Genomic DNA, 20430 nt, shown 5'->3' on the forward strand with positions numbered 1-20430 from the left:
TGTGTTTACTGTGATTGGGGTTGGAATGTATTTTCTGTTTAATAATGAACTATTGACTTCATTTATTTGGAGGTAACATAGTTCAACTCCAAACATGTCATTCTATTGTTTAGAAAATAAAACAAAAGGAAACTACATTTTTGACTGCACTGCCCCTTTTTTTTTAGATAAGAGCTTTATATAGCATGAATGTGTCCAACTTTACTATAGGGTCCAAAAAGTTAATGATTTAATTCTGAAATACCATTAATGAATGCATATATCAATAAGCCATTAGTAAAGTGAGAAGAAAAAGGTGACACTTCACTTTAAATGAACACTGGTAGTTTGTGAGAGTGTCTGTTAATAGTGCAGTAAACATTGATTAATGCTTTGTAAATTGATGCATTGATGTATTCATGTTAACTACTTCATGAACACATGTTGATGTATCCTTACTGTAAAGAGTTGCTAATAGATTTTATCTGAAAGGAAAAAGATGGAGGTAATAATACATGTGGATAAGAAGCATAAAGGAAATTTGGAGAAGATGAGGGGTGAAAATGAAGCATAATTAATGGATATACTGTAAACCCAAAATTGTATAGAAATATACTAACCACATTTAGAGAGTGTACCAGGATACTCAGCACTCAACAAAAGTGTACATACATATGCAAAGGATATACCAGAAAGCTTAAACAATATGGTACTCAGAGTAGAGCATATGAAGTGCACTCCATTTTGCTGGGTCTGTAGTTGACTGTATAAAATTAATGTGAGGCTATAAAATAGACCAATTTCCTGTGTGCAATGACAGATCACACGTTTGAGAGTGAGTTCCAGGTCAGTCTTTGAATTCAGAGATAATTCAATTCCTTTAAATTGCAACGTTAGGTCAATTCCGAATTCAATATTATACCAAACAATTCCACAAATTCCAATTTGAATTAAATTTCCTCAGGCTTTCAGTCTGATCATGTCACTGTTCAGACAGTCTAGCTATACTGGAAATACAAGAAATACAAGTTGAAATTATTTAAAACAAATCCTGCAGTCCATGTTGATACTAAGTGCATTAATTCCGTTAACTGGGAAATGTAAAATATTGAATTCCAATTAAATGTAATTCCATAAATGAAGTTCCCTCAGCAAATAAAAGTGATTTTAATTCAATTGAACTTGAATTTAATTTGATTGAAATTCATCCCTTTTGTGATGCTTTACTTGTTAGGCTACCTGGGAAACAAGTATTTAAATTCTAAATTCTTTAGAATTCAAGTCAGTGACCATCGCACCGGTATAAAATTCATGTCGGCCATGTGGGGAACATTTTTAGAGGTGTCAGAGCTGGGACAATCATCCCTGCGTCTCTGCAGTATAAATTCATCTTTATTATAACCATCCAGAGGTGTGACTTATTGAAACTAGAGCTGACCAACCACAGAGACCGAAACCAACAATATATCCAATCATATCAAACCAACCAAGTTCCTCAAAGACCTAGTGTGATAACCTGCGGGGGTAGCCTGAGTACCATAGAGGTTCATTGTAGAAAAACACAAATTACCACAGATATATGAAATATCATACATCCAAATAAATTACATCAAAGTTCTCTTCACAGCACAAGGTTTGGATAGGTACCAAACATAGATGCAAATTCAAACACACAAGTGCAGTGGTGGACTTACCATTAGGCAGAAGAGGCAACTTCCTCAGGCCTCACATCATCAATGGGCCTCATAAGCTGGGCATAAAAATGTAAAATAAAATATCTCTGCTTCAGGCCCACCCATTCTCTGCTTGAGTCACAAAGAGATCGGCACGTGGACCTACTACAGAACGTGAGTGATGATGCATATATATATATTTTTAGATATGGATAACTTGGTTCAGTCAAAGTAGAGGGATGGAGGACATCCAGCTAGATAGGTAAGAGCTCACCAGCATTGCCATTATGGCCCAGGACCATTACCCAGTGAAATTGGGCATCAACTCAGACCAGGGTTCCACAGTAAGTACACATTAAATTTGTTTTCAGTCTGGTATAAAAAGATGAAAAGACTTTGCAATTGATCTCTCTCCTTCTCCATTTTCTCCCTGCCTCTTTCTCCTTCCCTCCTTCTCTCTGCAGATTTTTCAGATGCAGGAGGATGTCAGTATGGTTGTGTTCCTCCCTGATGAGGTCACTGCCAACATGACCCTGGTGGAGGAGAGCCTGATGGCCGAGTGTGTCCAGGGCCTCTCCATGACCTTTCAGCCTGTGAAGGTGAAAGGTCTGCTCTCCACACTGCTTTCCTAGAGTTCAGCTACTCCACTGACTTGCTGCATCTGCTCACTGACCAGGGTGAGTACTCATTCATCCCACCTCATCCTGTCTTTGAATTGTTGTCTCCCTCCTCCTCTGCCCTCTTCTCAACTCTTAGGACCCATAAAACTCAAAACTTTAGGAGTAAAGGAAAATAACTATTGTAAAAAAAAGTGTAAGGATTCTTGTATTCTTGTGGACAATCTAGTCCATGTTCTACAGTATTTGATTGCAGGAGTGCATTTATCTCTCTCTCTGTAATTTACATACGCTCTTATCCAGAGTGACTTACAGGCACAATTAGGGTTAAGTCCCTTGCTCAAGGGCACAATGTCAGATTTGTTTTCACCTAGTAAGTTCAGGGATTCAAACCAGGAGCCTTTTGCCTACTGGGCCAACGCATTTAACCGCTAGGTTACCTGCCACCTGTATTGCACTCTGTATATCTCTGTCTGTATCTCTCAACTTTAGAGTAAAGTAACTTCAATAAAGAAAATATGAGGGAAGATACGTATAAGGGGTAAATATCAGAAGTGGAGGGAATAATCTCTGTTTCTTACTTGTCAAGTACCTTCTGCCCTCTCTATCTTGATTGGTTGCAGGACACAGACCTGATGAAGATCACCACTCAGGCAGCAAAGCACACACACCAAGCAGCACTTAAGAGGATCCTAAGAGAGGACCAGCCAATAAATATCATATGTATTAATAGTATTAATCATATGAAACAAATCAAATTAATTCAAAAGAATAATAGTCTGTCTCCTCTTGTCCATTGTACTGCCTCGTCTTCTATGTGGCGATGCAAAGACTTTTACTAGTGAAGGGTATTTCAAGTCTTTTCAGTCTGCGTTTCAATATCCTCCGAGGCCGTTCCGAACAGCTCTGGGGGAGGGGGAATCAGACTGACATTAAAAGGTAATACATCTTGACATTGGGGGGTCTCTACCTGGGGCCTCCAAATCACCAAGTCCGCCCCGAGCACATATGGGATGGGGCCTTCATTAATATAAATGTTGATTAAATGTTGATTAAATACCTATTTTCACTACCTTTCTCTTGTTCTCTGTATACCGCCATAAGCAAACAGGAAAATGCTCATCCAAAGGTGGCGCTCCTAGAGGCTGGGGACTTTAATGCAGGGAAACTTACATCCGTTTGACCTAATTTCTACCAGCATGTTAAATGTGCAACCAGAGGGGGAAAAATTCTAGACCACCTTTACTCCACACACAGAGACACGTACAAAGCTCTCCCTCGCCCTCTATTTGGCAAATCTGACCATAATTCTATCCTCTTGATTCTTGCTTACAAGCAAAACTTAAAGCAGGAAGCACCAGTGACTCGGTCAATAAAAAGGTGGTCAGATGAAGCAGATGCTAAGCTAAAGGACTGTTTTGCTAGCACAGACTGGAATATGTTCCGGGATTCTTCCGATGGCACTGAGGTGTACATCACATCAGTCACTGGCTTCATCAATAAATGCATTGATGACGTCATCCCCACAGTGACTGTACATACCTCAACCAGAAGCCATGGTTTACAGGCAACATCTGCACTGAGCTAAAGGGTAGAGCTGCTGCTTTCAAGGAGCGGGGCTCTAACCCGAATGCTTATAAGAAATCCTGCTACGCCCTCCGACGAACCATCAAACAGGCAAAGCATCAATACAGGACTACAATTGAATCGTACTACACCGGCTCCAACGCTCGTCGGATGTGGCAGGGCTTGCAAACTATTACAGACTACAAAAGGAAGCCCAACCGGGAGCTGCCGAGTTACACGAGCCTACCAGACGAGCTAACTTACTTCTATGCTCGCTTCGAGGCAAGTAACACTGAAACATGCATGAGAGCATCAGCTGTTCCGGATGACTGTGTGATCACACTCTCCGCAGCCGATGTGAGTAAGACCTTTAAACAGGTCAACATTCACAAGGCCTCAGGGCCAGATGTATTACCAGGAAGTGTACCCCGAGCATGTGCTGACCAACTGGCAAGTGTCTTCACTGACATTTTCAACCTCTCCCTGTCTAAGTTTGTAATACCAACATGTTTCAAGCAGACCACCATAGTCCCTGTGCCCAAGAACACTAAGGAAACCTGCCTAAATGACACCGAACCGTAGCACTCACATCTATAGACATGAAGTGCTTTGAAAGGATGGTCATGGCTCACATCAACACCATTATCCCAGAAACCCCAGACCCACTCCAATTTGCATACTGCCCCAACAGATCCACAGATGATGCAATCTCTATTGCACTACACACTGCCCTTTCCCACCTGGACAAAAGGAACACCTATGTGAGAATGCTATTCATTGACTAGAGCTTAGTGTTCAGCACCATATTGCCCTCAAAGCACATCACTAAGCCAAGGACCCTGGGACTAAACACCTCCCTCTACAACTGGATATTGTACTTCCTGATGGGCCACCCCCAGGTGGTAAAGGTAGTGCTCAGTCCTTTCCTGTACTCCCTGTTCACTCATGACTGCCTGCATGGCCAGGCATGACTCCAACACCATCATTCATTTTGCAGATGACACAACAACGACGAGACAGCATATAGGGAGGAGGTCAGAGACCTGGCCGTGTGGTGCCAAGCCAACAACCTCTCCCTCAATGTGATCAAGACAAAGGAGATGATTGTGGACTACAGGAAAAGGAGGACCGAGCATGCCCCCATTCTCATCGACGGGGCTGTAGTGGAGCAGGTTGAGAGCTTGACGTTCCTTGGTGTCCACATCAACAACAAACAAATATGGTCCAAGCACACCAAGAAATTCGTGAAGAGAGCACGACAAAACCTATTCCCCCTTAGGACACTAAAAATATTCGGCATGGGTCCTCAGATCCTCAAAAGGTTCTACAGCTGCACCATCGAGAGCATGACTGACTGGTTGCATCACTGCCTGGTATGGCAACTGCTCTGCCTCCAAGGCACTACAGATGGTAGTGCGTACGGCCCAGTACATCACTGGGGCCAAGCTTCCTGCCATCCAGGACCTCTATACCAGGCGGTGTCAGAGGATGGCCCTAAAGATTGTCAAAGACTCCAGCCACCCTAGTCATAGAATGTTCTCTCTGCTACCGCACGGCAAGCAGTACCGGAGCGCCAAGTCTAGGTCCAAGAGGCTTCTAAACAGCTTCTACCCCCATGCCATAAGACTACTGAACATTTAATCAAATGGCTACCCAGACTATTTGCAATGCCCCCCTCTTTTACGCTGCTGCTACTCTCTGTTATGATCTATGCCTAAGTCACTTTAGTAACTCTACCCATATGTATATATTACTTCAATTAGCTCGACTAACCAGTGCCCCGCACATTGACTCTGTTCCGTTACCTCCTGTACAGTGCGGCAAAAAAGTATTTAGTCAGCCACCAATTGTGCAAGTTCTCCCACTTAAAAAGATGAGAGGCCTGTAATTTTCATCATAGGTACACCAACTATGACAGACAAAATTAGAAGAAGAAAAATTCCAGAAAATCACAAGTAGGATTTTTAATGAATTTATTTGGAAATTATGATGGAAAATAAGTATTTGGTCACCTACAAACAAGCAAGATTTCTGGCTCTCACAGACCTGTAACTTCCTCTTTAAGAGGCTCCTCTGTCCTCCACTCGTTACCTGTATTAATGGCACCTGTTTGAACCTGTTATCAGTATAAAAGACACCTGTCCACAACCTCAAACAGTCACACTCCAAACTCCACTATGGCCAAGACCAAAGAGCTGTCAAAGGACACCAGAAACAAAATTGTAGACCTGCACCAGGCTGGGAAGACTGAATCTGCAATAGGTAAGCAGCTTGGTTTGAAGAAATCAACTGTGGGAGCAATTATTAGGAAATGGAAGACATACAAGACCACTGATAATCTTCCTCGATCTGGGGCTCCACGCAAGATCTCACCCCGTGGGGTCAAAATGTTCACAAGAACGGTGAGCAAAAATCCCAGAACCACACGGGGGGACCTAGTGAATGACCTGCAGAGAGCTGGGACCAAAGTAACAAAGCCTACCATCAGCAAGGGCATTGAAGATGAAATGTGGCTGGGTCTTTCAGCATGACAATGATCCCAAACACACTGCCCGGGCAATGAAGGAGTGACTTCGTAAGAAGCATTTCAAGGTCCTAAAGTGGCCTATCCAATCTCCAGATCTCAACCCCATAGAAAATCTTTGAAGGGAGTTGAAACTCTGTGTTGCCCAGCAACAGCCCCAAAACTTCACTGCTCTAGAGGAGATCTGCATGGAGGAATTGGCCAAAATACCAGCAAACAAAGTATTGAGATAAACTTTTGTTATTGACCAAATATTTTCCACCATAATTTGCAAATACATTCATTAAACATCCTACAATGTGATTTTCTGGATTTTTTTTACTCATTTTGTCTGTCATAGTTGAAGTGTACCTATGATGAAAATTACAGGCCTCATATTTTTAAGTGGGAGAACTTGCACAATTGGTGGCTGAATAAATATTTTTTTGCCCCACTGTATATAGCCTCGCTATTGTTATTTTACTGCTGCTCTTTAATTATTTGTTACCTTTTTTTCTTTTTTTTCTTTTTTTCTTTTCTTAAAACAGCATTGTTGGTTAAGGGCTTGTAAGTAAGCAGTTCTCTGTAAGTTATTTGGCGCATGTGACAAATACAATTAGATTTGATTATGTATGAATATTTTAATGAGGTTTTACTTTCTCAACTTCTGTAAGTGAGAATGAGATGTAAACACTTGTAATCTATGCAGTGATAAATGTACACGTCTCCAAAGCTTTCAGTGTTTTAAATCAGACCCTGGAACAATGTTTTATATTTGCTTAGGCTTACTTTATAATTGGTTATGCATTATAACAACGTTGGCACAGACATATGATTAGGGGTAGTTCATAGGCCAAAATTGGGGGGATGCTGTGTTCTGTGTGGTTTCACACTTTAATTGCAAAATGAAGCAGTTCGGGCTAGTTTGAAATAGAATATGTTTACCAAAGATGGTAGGCCTAGTAGTATGTTGTGGCCTAGATGCTTTTAGTAGCCTACCCTTTGGGACCTCCCTTACTGAGCATACTAAAAGAAAGCATCGCGCACAACCTAACCAATCGAATTCGTCTATTTCTCGACGGAGCCTTCTTCCCTACTGCCCTTGTGAAAAACCCTCCTCCAGGGTGAGTGGAATGAATATATCCTTCATTTTTATTTGATCAGTCCTAAACATCGGACTGTAATCAGATATATGTAAATCATTAATAGTAAGAAAACCCGTATATTATTGGACTTTATTGTGGATTATATAAATAGGGCACTTCACGAAGGAGGACTAGGCGGGTGCGACGAGGGATCGAGGGACGCCGCCATATTTGCTCTTGCTAGCTAGTGCACTACGAGATACGTGCTTTGTTTCGTGTACCCTTCATTTTAGTACCCTTGTATTTGTTCATGATGGAAGCGATGGATAAAAGGCCTTTTGGTTCAGAATATAACTATAAAAGTAAGTTTTATGCCAACCACGAATGTCGTTTTCTAACATTTGTGTTAACCTAATTGTTTATGTTAAGCATAGGGTATTATTTTGCGACGCCGACTTGGGAGTCTGTTGAAGTTATCAAAGTTATTTGTTTACTGCTGATGATGGATATACTAACATTGTTGTATTTTTTACCCAATAAGTGTCGGAAAATGACATATCCAGATTGATAAAATTGCGTGCAACGAATGACGCCATCTTCACTGGGAAGAGAAACTCTGCCATGCCTGCCTGGAGGTGAGTGAGTGATACAATGTCTGATACTCAAAACAAAAGTGGATGTTTGATGGCTTTGATAATGGCAAGTAGTTGTGGCTTTCATCTATATGCTTACCTCAAAATAAACTATCTTATGCCACTATATTTGATATGAGAATGTTATATTTTATCAATTTTGTTGATAAATCAATGTTGAATCACTGATGTGCATTTCCTAACAAAAATATAATTTGAAAAACATGTAGGCCTATAGGAAAGTCAGGGTTTTAAGAGCTAGTTATGAAGATGAAACCCTATCGATATCCGACTTAACTCACTTTGATTCTGCAGAGCAATGTTAGTGGAGTTGGGTCTCGAAGGAAAGCTGACAACTGGGCAATTGAAAAAGAAGTGGGAAAACCTTAAAAAGAAATATAAGGTAATGATTGTGAATGCAATTGAGAACAGGAAACATACACCCTTGGCCTTAACTCAAGATGTATTATCTTCTGCTTGAATCACGCTTGAACACAGATTCTAGGCTTTGGTTCCGGCCCAGTACTAACCCGATGTAACTAATCAAGGGCTCAATGATGCATTTAATCAAGTGTGTGTCATAACCATAAATCCTGCAAAGACAAGTAATAGAACATTAACCTAATTGTACCCTCTGTCATCTTTCTTTGTAGGATTTTAAGTACCCTCCTCTTGGCATGGAGAAAGTCAATCCAATGTCCTGGCGTTGGTTCCACCTCATGGACGATGCCATCGAGGGTCGCCTATCTGGGTCTGCCCGTATCCTAAACCCTTCACTGTTTGATTTTGGGGAAGTTGGGGACGTTTCATTCGCGTCCTCTCCCACTACCTCTCCCATAGCAAACAAGAGACTTTGTATGAGGCCGGAAGGGGGTGAGGGGACAAACATTTTTGAGTTCTGGGCCAAAGCACAGTTGGGGGAGAGTGTTGGGGCTGCGAGCACGGTAGCAGATGGACAAGTGGCGTACACAGACGCAGCTACAGAGGAGATCCGTAGGGCTGCGGTGGAGTGTGAGAGGGCCCTGCGAGAGGAGGGTAGGGGTGGGGGTCAGAACGAGAGGGCCGCGCCTGACAAGATGCCAGTGGGTGGGTACGGGAGGACCATGGCTGAGGATGTAGAGACCATAGCTGAAGACGGAAGAGCCATGTTGGTGAGAAATCCAGGCAGGAACATTGAGAGGGAGACTGCTGAACTAGAGAGGCAGATAGCAGATTTGGAGAAGGAGAGGGAAGTGTTAGAGAGGGAGCAGGCTGATTTTGACAGGGAGAGGTTGATATTGGACAGAGAGAGGGATGTGGTGAACAGAGAGAGGGTGGCTGTTGAGCGAGGCAGAGCATCACTGGACAAGGACAGAGCGGCGATGGATAGGGAGCGAGCGGCAATGGAACGGGAGCGAGCCATACTGGACAGGGATAGGGCGTCAATCGAGAGAGAGAGGACAGAGCTGCAGAAAGAAAAGGAAGCCCTAATGAAAAGCAAGATTTCCAGGAACAACGGCTCTGCTGATGTAGAACTGGACTCATCTACTATAGAGAAGAGAGAAAGACTGCTTTCCATATTTGAAAGACTTGTTGATAAGCTGTGAAAATGAAACATCATTCAAAAAAATTGTCCAGGTGAAGGATACTGTAGGTGACAGTGCGTACAAGACATGAACAGGTTTCTATGTCACCAGGCCCCTTATCATTGTGATCATTTTCATAAAGTTAACTAGTGGTGGCTCTCAGATCCTCCCTGCAGACACTGGGAGTGCAGTCATTTAATTAGTGCTTGGTGAAATGAGCATTGAGTGTGAGGTTTCACCTTGAAAAAGAACCCGCTACGATGTTTGTTGCGTTTGTTCTGTTTTTAAATTTTTGTTGTAGCTTGTTTACCATGAAATGTCATCCACTATTTAAGTATAGGTTTACACTACGAGAAATGACACAAATTTTTGTTCCCTAAATGCATTTGTTAAACTGCATTTGACCATTATTTATGTTCTGTTCGATCTGCCAGAGTACCAGTGTAATGCTATATTGTTAATAAAGCCCACTTTTTTTTTTGTTCCTCTAGTTGTCATATACTGCCATTACTATGTAATTACCCTGTACCGAGGTAGTAAATATGCATGAATGCATTCAGTTGTACAACTATAGTCTTTTACAATAAGCACTATGCAACTGCCTATATTTACATACCTGGTACAATGTAATGCTCCTCTATGACCCTGGAATAATACCTATAACATAATGACATAGCCTTCCTCACTGCCACCATGTCAATGTTATGATCATTTTATGTACTTTAAAAAGGTGTGCTTGAATCATGCAAAGACAGTCAGATTAATGTTATCAGGTTTCCAGATATTTATTTATCCAGTCAACATTTTCAGAAATAAATAAACTCAAAAACATCTGTCAGACAACAGTCAGTCCATAATTATTCCATCTGTGCCTAATGGACAGATCCTGAGATACTATTGTACAGCATTTCAAGTTTTAATAAAGTCAAAAAGGTAATGAGGTTTTCTGAACACCAAATGCATTAGTGCTTGTCACACCTTTTTTGGCTTTGTGCAAAATCTGTACGATTCCATTGGCTGGGGAGACTTCCAATGGTGTCACGTGCCCTGCAAAAGGTTTGTACATGTTAGCATTTTAAAATGCTCACATACAAAAAAACTAGAGAAAGTTGCCAGTCAACTCAACACTCGTGACCTTTTCTTGACAGACAGCTGGTTGCCAGGCCAGGGAGTGTCCATTGGTTGGCTGTGGTCACCAGGGCCTGAGAGATCATGAAGTCATTGGAAAAACGTTAGGCCATTACCTCACAAGAGTGATGTGCCTAAACAAAACATCTGGGATACCTTGTCACAGCATAGATGTTCGTTAGAGGAATGCCTGTATCCAACATCTTACAAGCATTTCGCTACACTCGCATTAACATCTGCTAACCATGTGTATGTGACAAATAAAATTAGATTTGAACATGTGACACAATTACCCGACAGTGGCACGACGTGCCAGAGAAGACACTGACTGACTTCAAGGGGAAAGACCAAGCAAAATAGGTGAATGGCTGTGGTCCAGAAAATCCACAATAACTCAAAATTCCCCTCCAAGAGGTAATAGAGATGTGCATGTGATAATCCATCATGCATTAGCAGTACAAGCTCTGAAACATCAAAATAACTATAAACACTTGGAGTCATCAGACAGAGAAGAGAGTACAATATACAAAAGATGGAGCTGTATAAAATGTTGGTCATTTTTTATGTTTACTGCACATGTTGATGCCTGTAGTCAGTGTGTGCGAAGTTCAAATGTGTGCCAGTCATGTTGAGAGTGCACAGGGTGCTTTGTTTTTACACTGCTGCTACTCGCTGTTTATTATCTATGCAGTCACACGGCAAACTACCAAATTACCTCAACTTTATTTTTTATTTTACCTTTATTTAACCAGGCAAGTCGGTTAAGAACACATTCTTATTTTCAATGACGGCCTGGGAACAGTGGGTTAACTGCCTGTTCAGGGGCAGAACGACGACTTTACCTTGTCAGCTCGGGGGTTTGAACTCACAACCTTCCGGTTACTAGTCCAATGCTCTAACCACTAGGCTACCCTGCCGACTAATCTGTACCCCCGCACAGGTACCCCCTGTAATATAGCCTTGTTATTGTAATATCATTTTCTTGTGTTACTTTTTTAGTTTATTTAGTAAATATTTTGTTAACTCTATTTCTTTAACTGTATTGTGGGTTAAGGGCTTGTAAGTAAGCATTTCGCGGTAAGGTATACATACACCTGTTGTATTCGGCACATGTGACAAATGTAATTTGAGTTCAGCCACACCCGTTGCTGACACATGTATTCAAATCAAGCACACAGCCATGCAATTTCCATAGACGAACATTGGCAGTAGAATGGCCTTACTGAAGAGCTTAGTGACTTTCAATGTGGCACTGTCATAGGATTCCACCTTTCCAACAAGTCAGTTCGTCTCATTTCTGCCCTGCTAGAGCTGCCCTGGTATGTGAAGTGGAAACGTCTAGGAGCAACAACGGCTCAGCCTCGAAGTGGTACGCCACACAAGCTCACAGAACGGGACCGCCATGTGCTGAAGCACATAGTGCTTAAAAACCACCTGTCCTCGGTTGCAACACTCACTACCGAGTTCCAAATTGCCTCTGGAAACAACGTCAGCACAAGAACTGTTTGTCGGTAGCTTCATTTAAAGGGTTTCCATAACCGGGCAGCCGCTCACAAGCCTAAGATCACCATGCGCAATGCTAAGCGCCGGGTGGAGTGGTGTAAAGCTTGCTGCCATTGGACTCTGAAGTAGTGGACACATGTTCTCTGGAGTGATGAATCACGCTTCACCATCTGGCAGTCCGACAGACGAATCTGGGTTTAGCGGGTGCTAGGAAAACTCTACCTGCCGGAATGCACAGAGACTGGCCTGCAGAGCCCTGACCTCAACCCCATCGAACACCTTTGGGATGAATTGGAACACCGATTATGAGCCAGGCCTAATCGCCCAACGTCACCAATGCTATGTGGCTGAATGGAAGCAAGTCCCAGCAGCAAAGTTCAAAAATCTAGTGGTAAGCCTTCCCAGAAGACTGGAGGCTGTTGTAAGCAGCAAAGGGGGACCAACTCCATATTAATGCCTATGATTTTGGAATGAGATGGTCGACGAGCAGTTGTCCACATACACTACAAGACCAAACGCATCTTAAGTGTGTTAAGTCTAAAGACAAGTCAAACGCATTATCTGCTGATGTATGCATGTCCTGTGGCGAGAAGGAAAACGCTTGCAGAAAATTATCTGGGGTTATTTAACTGTAGAATTGACACTTCTTTCAGAATCAATGGAAATATCCTAGTAGACAATGTTCATTAAATATTAGGTAGTGAAAGCCCACATTGTACGCCCAATTTCTTCTCGTCACACTGAGACACAATCATAAACATCTCGGTGATGGCGATTCTTTGCCCTGTTCTTTCATGATATTGCTGTAATGGCGAGTAGTTTTGTCTCTGAAGTTTCAGATTGCTGTTCAAAGGACCTTGTTTTCCCTGGCAACATCGTGGCTTTTTCACCGACTTCCGATAGCAAGGACTGAATGTTCGTGGTTATTTTAAAGCCATTGCATCAAAACACATAGCTACCAAATTTTTGTTTTTTAATATCATGGAAAAGAAAGTTATATGTTTAGGACGGTCCTTTCTGACAAATGGCTATTGTAGCTAGCATATCACAGAATTGACATATACAGAAAATATTTTTGTGAAAATGTTTTCGTTTTGTTGAAAAGATTGAATATCCTCGTAATATGCAAGAAAAAATCTATTTTTTTAAAAGCAGCGATGTGTCAACTATAAACTGCTGCAGAATTTGTGAACAAATATTTGTTTTTCTACCCCATGTTACACGGTTACGACACAGGAAACAACCAATCATATTGGTTGAAATACATGACCCTCATCAAATTCATACGGATCGTCTATAACGTCGAAGTATATGCATATACTGTCAAGATACTTGTCTCAATGGGAGTAGTTGTCCACAAAGCGGCACCTGTGTCAAGCTCCCGCCTATTCCTTTTTTTGGATTGGTGGATACATATATTTAAATACATGTTTTAGTATTCGATAAGGGTTGTTGACGTCAACAGCCTGTATTCAATTGGGATATGCTATTTTTGCCTTCATCTGCTCGTCACAACTCCTCGTCGAAAATGTTCAGACTTGCTAACTCATTGTAGTCAATAACCACGTTCATCCAGTTAGCATTTCGGAAATGTCTGAGTTTCCTAGTTCCGCCTTGCATGTGAACGTGGCATAGGCACGTAGACTATGCTAGTAGTCTCATTTAATGAATGCACCATGCCATCTCGAGACAACTCCGAAAGTGCCCCCCCCCAGGATGTCACGTGACCATTTATGTATTTGTATTGAACATTTAACTAGGCACGTCAGTTAAGAACAATTTTTTTTTTACAATGACGGCCTACCCCGGCCAAACCTGGGGTAGGCCGGTTGTGCGCCGCCCTATGGGACTCCCAATCACATATTTAACTCAGATGCAGTGCCTTAGACAGCTGCACCACTATATCAGTACACTCATAACAATCTAAATAAACCTTACGTAGCAAATAAGCCATACACTTTTAGTTGACCAAATTCCACTCTCTCATTGACCTCCGTGCAAAACAAACGAAACATCGCCTGCTGGAGACAGATTTTTTCCCCTCTGGCTTCGCCTCTTCCACACTGATTAAGTGTTCACTGAGGGGATTCTATTAAACTGCCCCAGGGTGCACTGGGCTATGGACCAACACGTGACCGGCCGAAGGCTGTGAGGGAGGCGCGCCCTTTTTCTTTGGAGTTTAACGGCGGTTGGCCCAACGGTACTATAAAATAAATATATTATGCGTTGTAATACAAAATGGGAAAAGAAAGAAGTAAAAATATAATAATAATAATAAATATACCCTCCCTTCAAACTAACCCTACACTCATTAAAAACCCACTACCCCATTCCCTACTTTGACCCTATCCACTGCTGCACCATGCCAAAGGCCTGGGAGGACGGGATACCACCACTCAACATACCCTGTAACTTCTGAGGTCAAATCTCGTATACCAAAATACTTCTCTGCAGCTACCACCACAATATCTATTTTCTGTGGTTTACGTTCCATTTCTGCGGTACAGTTGATAACCATTGCTATGAACACTAAGAAGCCAACCTTACTTAAGTGATAATGCCCTCGAAGCCAGTATTTGTAAGATATATTGGCCAATATATCCTCCAAACGCCAGCTTTGAGGGCATGATCACTTTTATACAACGGGTTACCAACATATTCAAATAATGATTTACATATTTTCATTACATATTTTATTTTTATGAATTCATTCTTCCTTCAACAAGATGTAGTCTCGACACAAATCTAGGGTTGCTACCCTAACTGATTGGTCGTTCATTCTAACGGTTCGTTTGCCAGAGACGTGACTCAGTCTTTAAGTATTTTTTTCTGCATCTATGGACCCAGTCGTTTGATCTAAATGTTCTGTTGCCATACTGGCTGGCAACGTTCTTATCCCATGATTGCTAGCTAGCCAACTACGGCTAACATACAGTCACGTCAAACAGTGCAGCCAGAATAGCACCACTCGCCTCAGTTATGTTGTCAACAAGGTAGCCTGATCTGTTGTTCAGAAACATAACCGAGGTAAAGACAGTTTCAATTTGGATATTCACACTTTCAAACCACTTGAGCCACAGACTCCAAATAAGTGTCAATATGTTGGAAAAATTGCGCAAAACACTGCACAGGTCAAGCATGAAAATGTGACGGCGGTTCCACCAGACTCATTGATTTGCTGCGGGGCTCTTGTAAACGAATCCTGACCTTGACAGGAAGCCAATCAGAGAAGGATGGCTCAAACCTATCTCTGGCTTTGGCTGGGAGGGGGTGAGTCAAGTCCTGGGAGACGGCTGATGAAAGTGTACTACTGGCATCAGTCTTATCACAGAGCGGCTGTGGTGAAACGTTTAAACGCGCGTCCCTGTATACTTAGCTAACTGTAAACCGCAAAAGTGTGAATCGAACGCTGGCTTCGACTGGACCCACTAACAGTGGAGCACTAAATGGAGATGGAATGTGCTGAGCAGTTAAGGACACTGCCAGGTCTCAGGTCCGCCTGGGTGCGGGACTCCACACATTCTATGTGGGGGCTCTCCTCCACACTCCTTGGAGCATGTAGTGGAGATGGCGTGTGCCTTACCATTAGCTGACACTACCAAGCCTCAGGCTTGCCTGAGTGCGGGACACCACACATTGTAGGTGGGGAGGTCTTCTCTACGCTCACTAGATTCTAGACCCATTGGCCCCGCAGTGATAGGGCATTGCATGGATCTGGATCATGCCCTACGAAGTGGGGAGAGGTATCTCCAGCTTGTCTGGGGAGGGAGGCCTACATCTGATGTGGGTAGTACCATCCACGCCCATTGATTTGCTGCGGACCTATAAAATGGACGGGTGAAGCCTAGGTTCCCACTGGGCACGGATCACGGAATGTCAACTTGAGGAAATTCAAAGGAATATTACCCACCTGTCGCGGTCACACTCAAATCACACAAGCACATTTGGTGTATGTGCTTGGCTGAAGAGCCAACGGTGCGAAGCTACCATCTATGGGATTATGACTGAATGCCTCTATGTCAGAATCCCCCCTAAACGTAACGATACAGTAGCACCACAGATCTTCGGTTGGCCCGGGATAGCCTGCCTCTTTTGGCAGGTGAGTAGAGCTGTTTGTGACGGGGTTGGGGTGCGGCCGGATGAGTTACCGCCCTTCTCCTGATGCGCACCGCATGTTTGTGGGGAACATAGTGCTAAATCACTTGCAGACGACCTGATTCTGGGTCGGGGTTCCATACGTAGCAGAGCAGCTCACTCGCTGTGATCTATTGAAAGTCAGCCATCGATCCAAGCTTTTGTCGGGGACAGAAGGCATCTTCCTCCACCATCCTCCTTCTTTACTTATGGGTTACCAGATGTATGCAGAAGGGCCAGGGGCCAAAGGCCAGACACAGAGTGTGAGAGAGCCCAAGCAGGCAGGTAGAAGGCGTAAGACATTGACATGGGGCTCTGGATAGGTAGGGGGCTAGGTGGTGGTCACCCATCCACCCCCCCATCCACTCCACCTGTGAGTCAGGTTGGGACTCGCTGTAGAAGTCAAAGGGTCACCAGGTGCACGAGGAGGTGCACTCAGGTGCACTCCATCAAGGCAGGGGGCACTCAGAGTCCGAGCAGGGGCGGCCGGACACGGAGGCCATGGAGTTTATTTAACTAGGCAAGTCCGTTAAGAATAAATTCTTATTGGGATTGTTTGGGACAAATTCTTATTGCCTGTTTGGCCCTTTCCAGGGGTATTGTCGGGTGGGGCCCCATTGTCTCCCGACCCCTCCTGTCTCAGCCTCCAGTATTTATGCTGCAGTAGTTCATGTGTCGGGGGGCTAGGGTCAGTCTGTTATATCTGGAGTATTTCTCCTGTCTTATCCAGTATCCTGTGTGAATTTAAGTATGCTATCTCTAATTCCCTCTCTCTTTCTCTATCTTTCTCGGAGGACCTGAGCCCGAGGACCATGCCTCAGGACTACCTGGCCTGATGTCTCCTTGCTGTCCCCAGTCCACCTGGCCGTGCTGCTGCTCCAGTTTCAACTGTCGTTCCAGCGGCTATGGAACTCTGAATTGCTCACCGGACGTGCTACCTGTCCCAGACCTGCTGCTTTCAACTCTCTAGAGACAGCAGGAGCGGGAGAGATACTCTGAATGATCGGCTATGAAAAGCCAACTGACATTTACTCCTGAGGTGCTGACCTGTTGCACCTTCTACAACCACTGTGATTATTATTATTTGACCCTGCTGGTCATCTATGAACATTTGAACATCTTGGCCATGTTCTGTTATAATCTCCACCTGGCACAGCCAGAAGAGGACTGGCCACCCCTCATAACCTGGTTCCTCTCTAGGTTTCTTCCTAGGATCTGGCCTTTTTAGGGAGTTTTTCCTAGCCACTGTGCTTCTACACCTGCATTGCTTGCTGTTTGGGGTTTTAGGCTGGGTTTCTGTACAGCACTTTGAGATATCAGCTGATGTAAGAAGGGCTTTATAAATACATTTGATTTATTGACAATGACTGCCTACCCTGGACCAATTGTGCGCCACCCTATGGGACTCCCAATCACAGCAGATTTGATGCAGCCTGGATTCGAACCAGTTACTGCAGTGACACCTCTTGCACTGAGATGTAGTGTCTTAGACCTCTGCGCCACTCTGGAGCCACACTCAGAGTCTCTGAGTGGTAAAAAGTGGACGGGTCACAAACTGCACAGAGACTGTTTCGGGTTACCAGGTGCACGTGGTTCCTGACAGCGGGAATATAGACGTCTTAGTGTCCAGGGAGGGATGCTTAAGTGTGGTTGCCTAGTGGGCAAGGTTATGGAGATGGCTGACCCTGGCCGGGACGCGGTGATGGGTGATGCCCAGTGAGAGGGGTGTTGACCGGATAGGGAGAGTAGGTGTGGAGTCCCGGAGGTCTGTAGTTCCAGGGAGTAAGCTATACACTCTCAGCCCCAGGGAGAGGGCAGGCAGGCGGCAGGGAGTGTAGGCATAGAGGCCTGGAGTCAGAGGTCACTAGGTCAATGGGTGCCTGCCTGGAGGTCAGGAAGGCCCCAGGGAGAAGGCCCAAGTGAATAGGTGTGTGAGTGACACTGTCCTTCAGGGGAACAGAGCAGGCAATTAATGTAAAATTGTGTGAGATGAAAATGGACAAACGAAAGGGTGTGCAATATAGAAGGGGAGTCAGTGGATATTCTGAACCTTGGTTGAGTCCAGTCGATAACATGAACAAGGAGCTATTGAAATGAGAACATTTGAAAAATTAATGTAAAATCTTGTGAGATAAAAATGGACAAACTAAAGAGTGTGCGAAATAGAAGGGTAGCCGGTGTACATTCTGAACCTTGTTTGAGGTCAGTAGGTCACATGACCAAGGATCTATTGAAATTAGAAGGTTTGACAAATGTACAATGGCTTGCGAAAGTATTCACCCCCCCCCCCATAGTCAATACTTTGTAGAGACACCCTTTGCAGCAATTACAGCTGCACGTCTCTTGGGATATGTCTCTATTAGCTTGGCACATCTAGCCACTGGGATTTTTGCCCATTCTTCAAGGCAAACCTGCTCCAGCTCATTCAAGTTGGATGGTTTCTGCTGGTGTACAGAAATCATTAAGTCATACCACAGATTCTCAATTGGATTGAGGTCTGGGCTTTGACTAGGCCATTCTAAGACGTTTCCCCTTAAACCACTCAAGTGTTGCTTTAGCAGTATGGTTAGGGTCATTGTCCTGCTGGAAGGTGAACCTCCGTCCCAGTCTCAAATCTCTGGAAGATTGAAACAGGTTTCCTCTCAAGAATGTCCCTGTATTTAGCGCCATCCATCATTCCTTCAATTCTGACCAGTTTCTCAGACCCTGCCGATGAAAAACATCCCCACAGCGTGATGCTGCCACCACCATGCTTCACTGTAGGGATGGTGTTCTCTGGGTGATGAGAGGTGTTGGGTTTGCGCCAGACATAGTATTTTCCTCGATGGACAAAAAGCTTAATTTTAGTCTCATCTGACCAGAGTATCTTCTTCCATATGTTTGGGGAGTCTCCCACATGCCTTTTGGCGAACACCAAACATGTTTGCTTATTTTTCTCTTTAAGCAATGGCTTTTTTTTCTTGCCACTCTTCCATAAAGCCCTGCTCGGTGGAGTGTACTATGGACAGTCCTATGGACAGATATTCCAATCTCCGCTGTGGAGCTTTGCAGCTCCTTCATGGTTATCTTTGGTCTCTTTGTTGCCACTGATTAATGTCCTCCTTGCCTGGTCCATGAGTTTTGGTGGGCGGCCCTCTCTTGGCAGGTTTGTTGTGGTGCCATATTCTCTCCATTTTCTAATAATGGATTTAATGGTGCTCCGTGGGATGTTCAAAGTTTAGGATATTTTTTTATAACCCAACCCTGATTTATACTTCTCCACAACTTTGTCCCTGATCTGTTTGGAGAGCTCCTTGGTCTTCAGTGCCGCTTGCTTGGTAGTGCCCCTTGCTTTGTGGTATTGCAGACTCGGGGGGCCTTTCAGAACAGGTGTATATGTACTGAGATCATGTGACATATCATGTGACAATTAGATTGCACAGAGGTGGACTTTATTTAACTATTTTTTTTTTACTTCTGAAGGTAATTGGTTGCACCAGATATTATTTAGGGGCTTCATAACAAAGGGTTGAATACATACAGTTGAAGTCGGAAGTTTACATACACTTAGGTTGGAGTCATTAAAATCATTTTTCAACCACTCCACAAATTTCTTTAGTTTTGGGAAATCGGTTAGTACATCTACTTTGTGCATGACACAACTATTTTTTTCCAACAATTGTTTACAGACAGATTATTTCACTTATAATTCACTGTATCACAATTCCAGTGAGTCAGAAGTTTAAATACACTAAGTTGACTGTGCCTTTAAACAGCTTGGAAAATTCAAGAATATGATGCCATGGCTTTCGAAGCTTCTGATAGGCTAATTGACATTATTTGAGTCAATTGGAGGTGTACCTGTGGATGTATTTCAAGGCCTACCTTCAAACTCAATGCCTCTTGCATGACATCACGGGAAAATCAAAAGAAATCAGCCAAGACATCAGAAAATAAATTGTAGACCTCCACAAATCTGGTTCATCCTTGGGAGCAATTTCCAAACGCCTGAAGGTACCACATTCATCTATACAAACAATAGTACGCAAGTATAAACACCATGGGA

The 20430-nt window shown here is 43.4% G+C and overlaps 1 protein-coding gene across 1 annotated transcript; it reads left to right on the top strand.

The window, feature by feature from the left end:
* Positions 1-7248: 7248 nt before the first annotated feature.
* On the top strand, positions 7249-10106 carry LOC124002201. The gene is made up of 4 exons (XM_046309583.1): positions 7249-7785; positions 7965-8058; positions 8371-8458; positions 8709-10106. The coding sequence occupies exons 1-4, from the start codon at positions 7734-7736 to the stop codon at positions 9639-9641; spliced, it is 1167 nt and encodes a 388-aa protein (XP_046165539.1). The 5' UTR covers positions 7249-7733; the 3' UTR covers positions 9642-10106.
* The last annotated feature ends 10324 nt before the right edge of the window (positions 10107-20430 follow it).

Source organism: Oncorhynchus gorbuscha, linkage group LG01 (genome assembly GCF_021184085.1).
Source record: "Oncorhynchus gorbuscha isolate QuinsamMale2020 ecotype Even-year linkage group LG01, OgorEven_v1.0, whole genome shotgun sequence".
Classification (NCBI taxonomy): domain Eukaryota; kingdom Metazoa; phylum Chordata; class Actinopteri; order Salmoniformes; family Salmonidae; genus Oncorhynchus; species Oncorhynchus gorbuscha.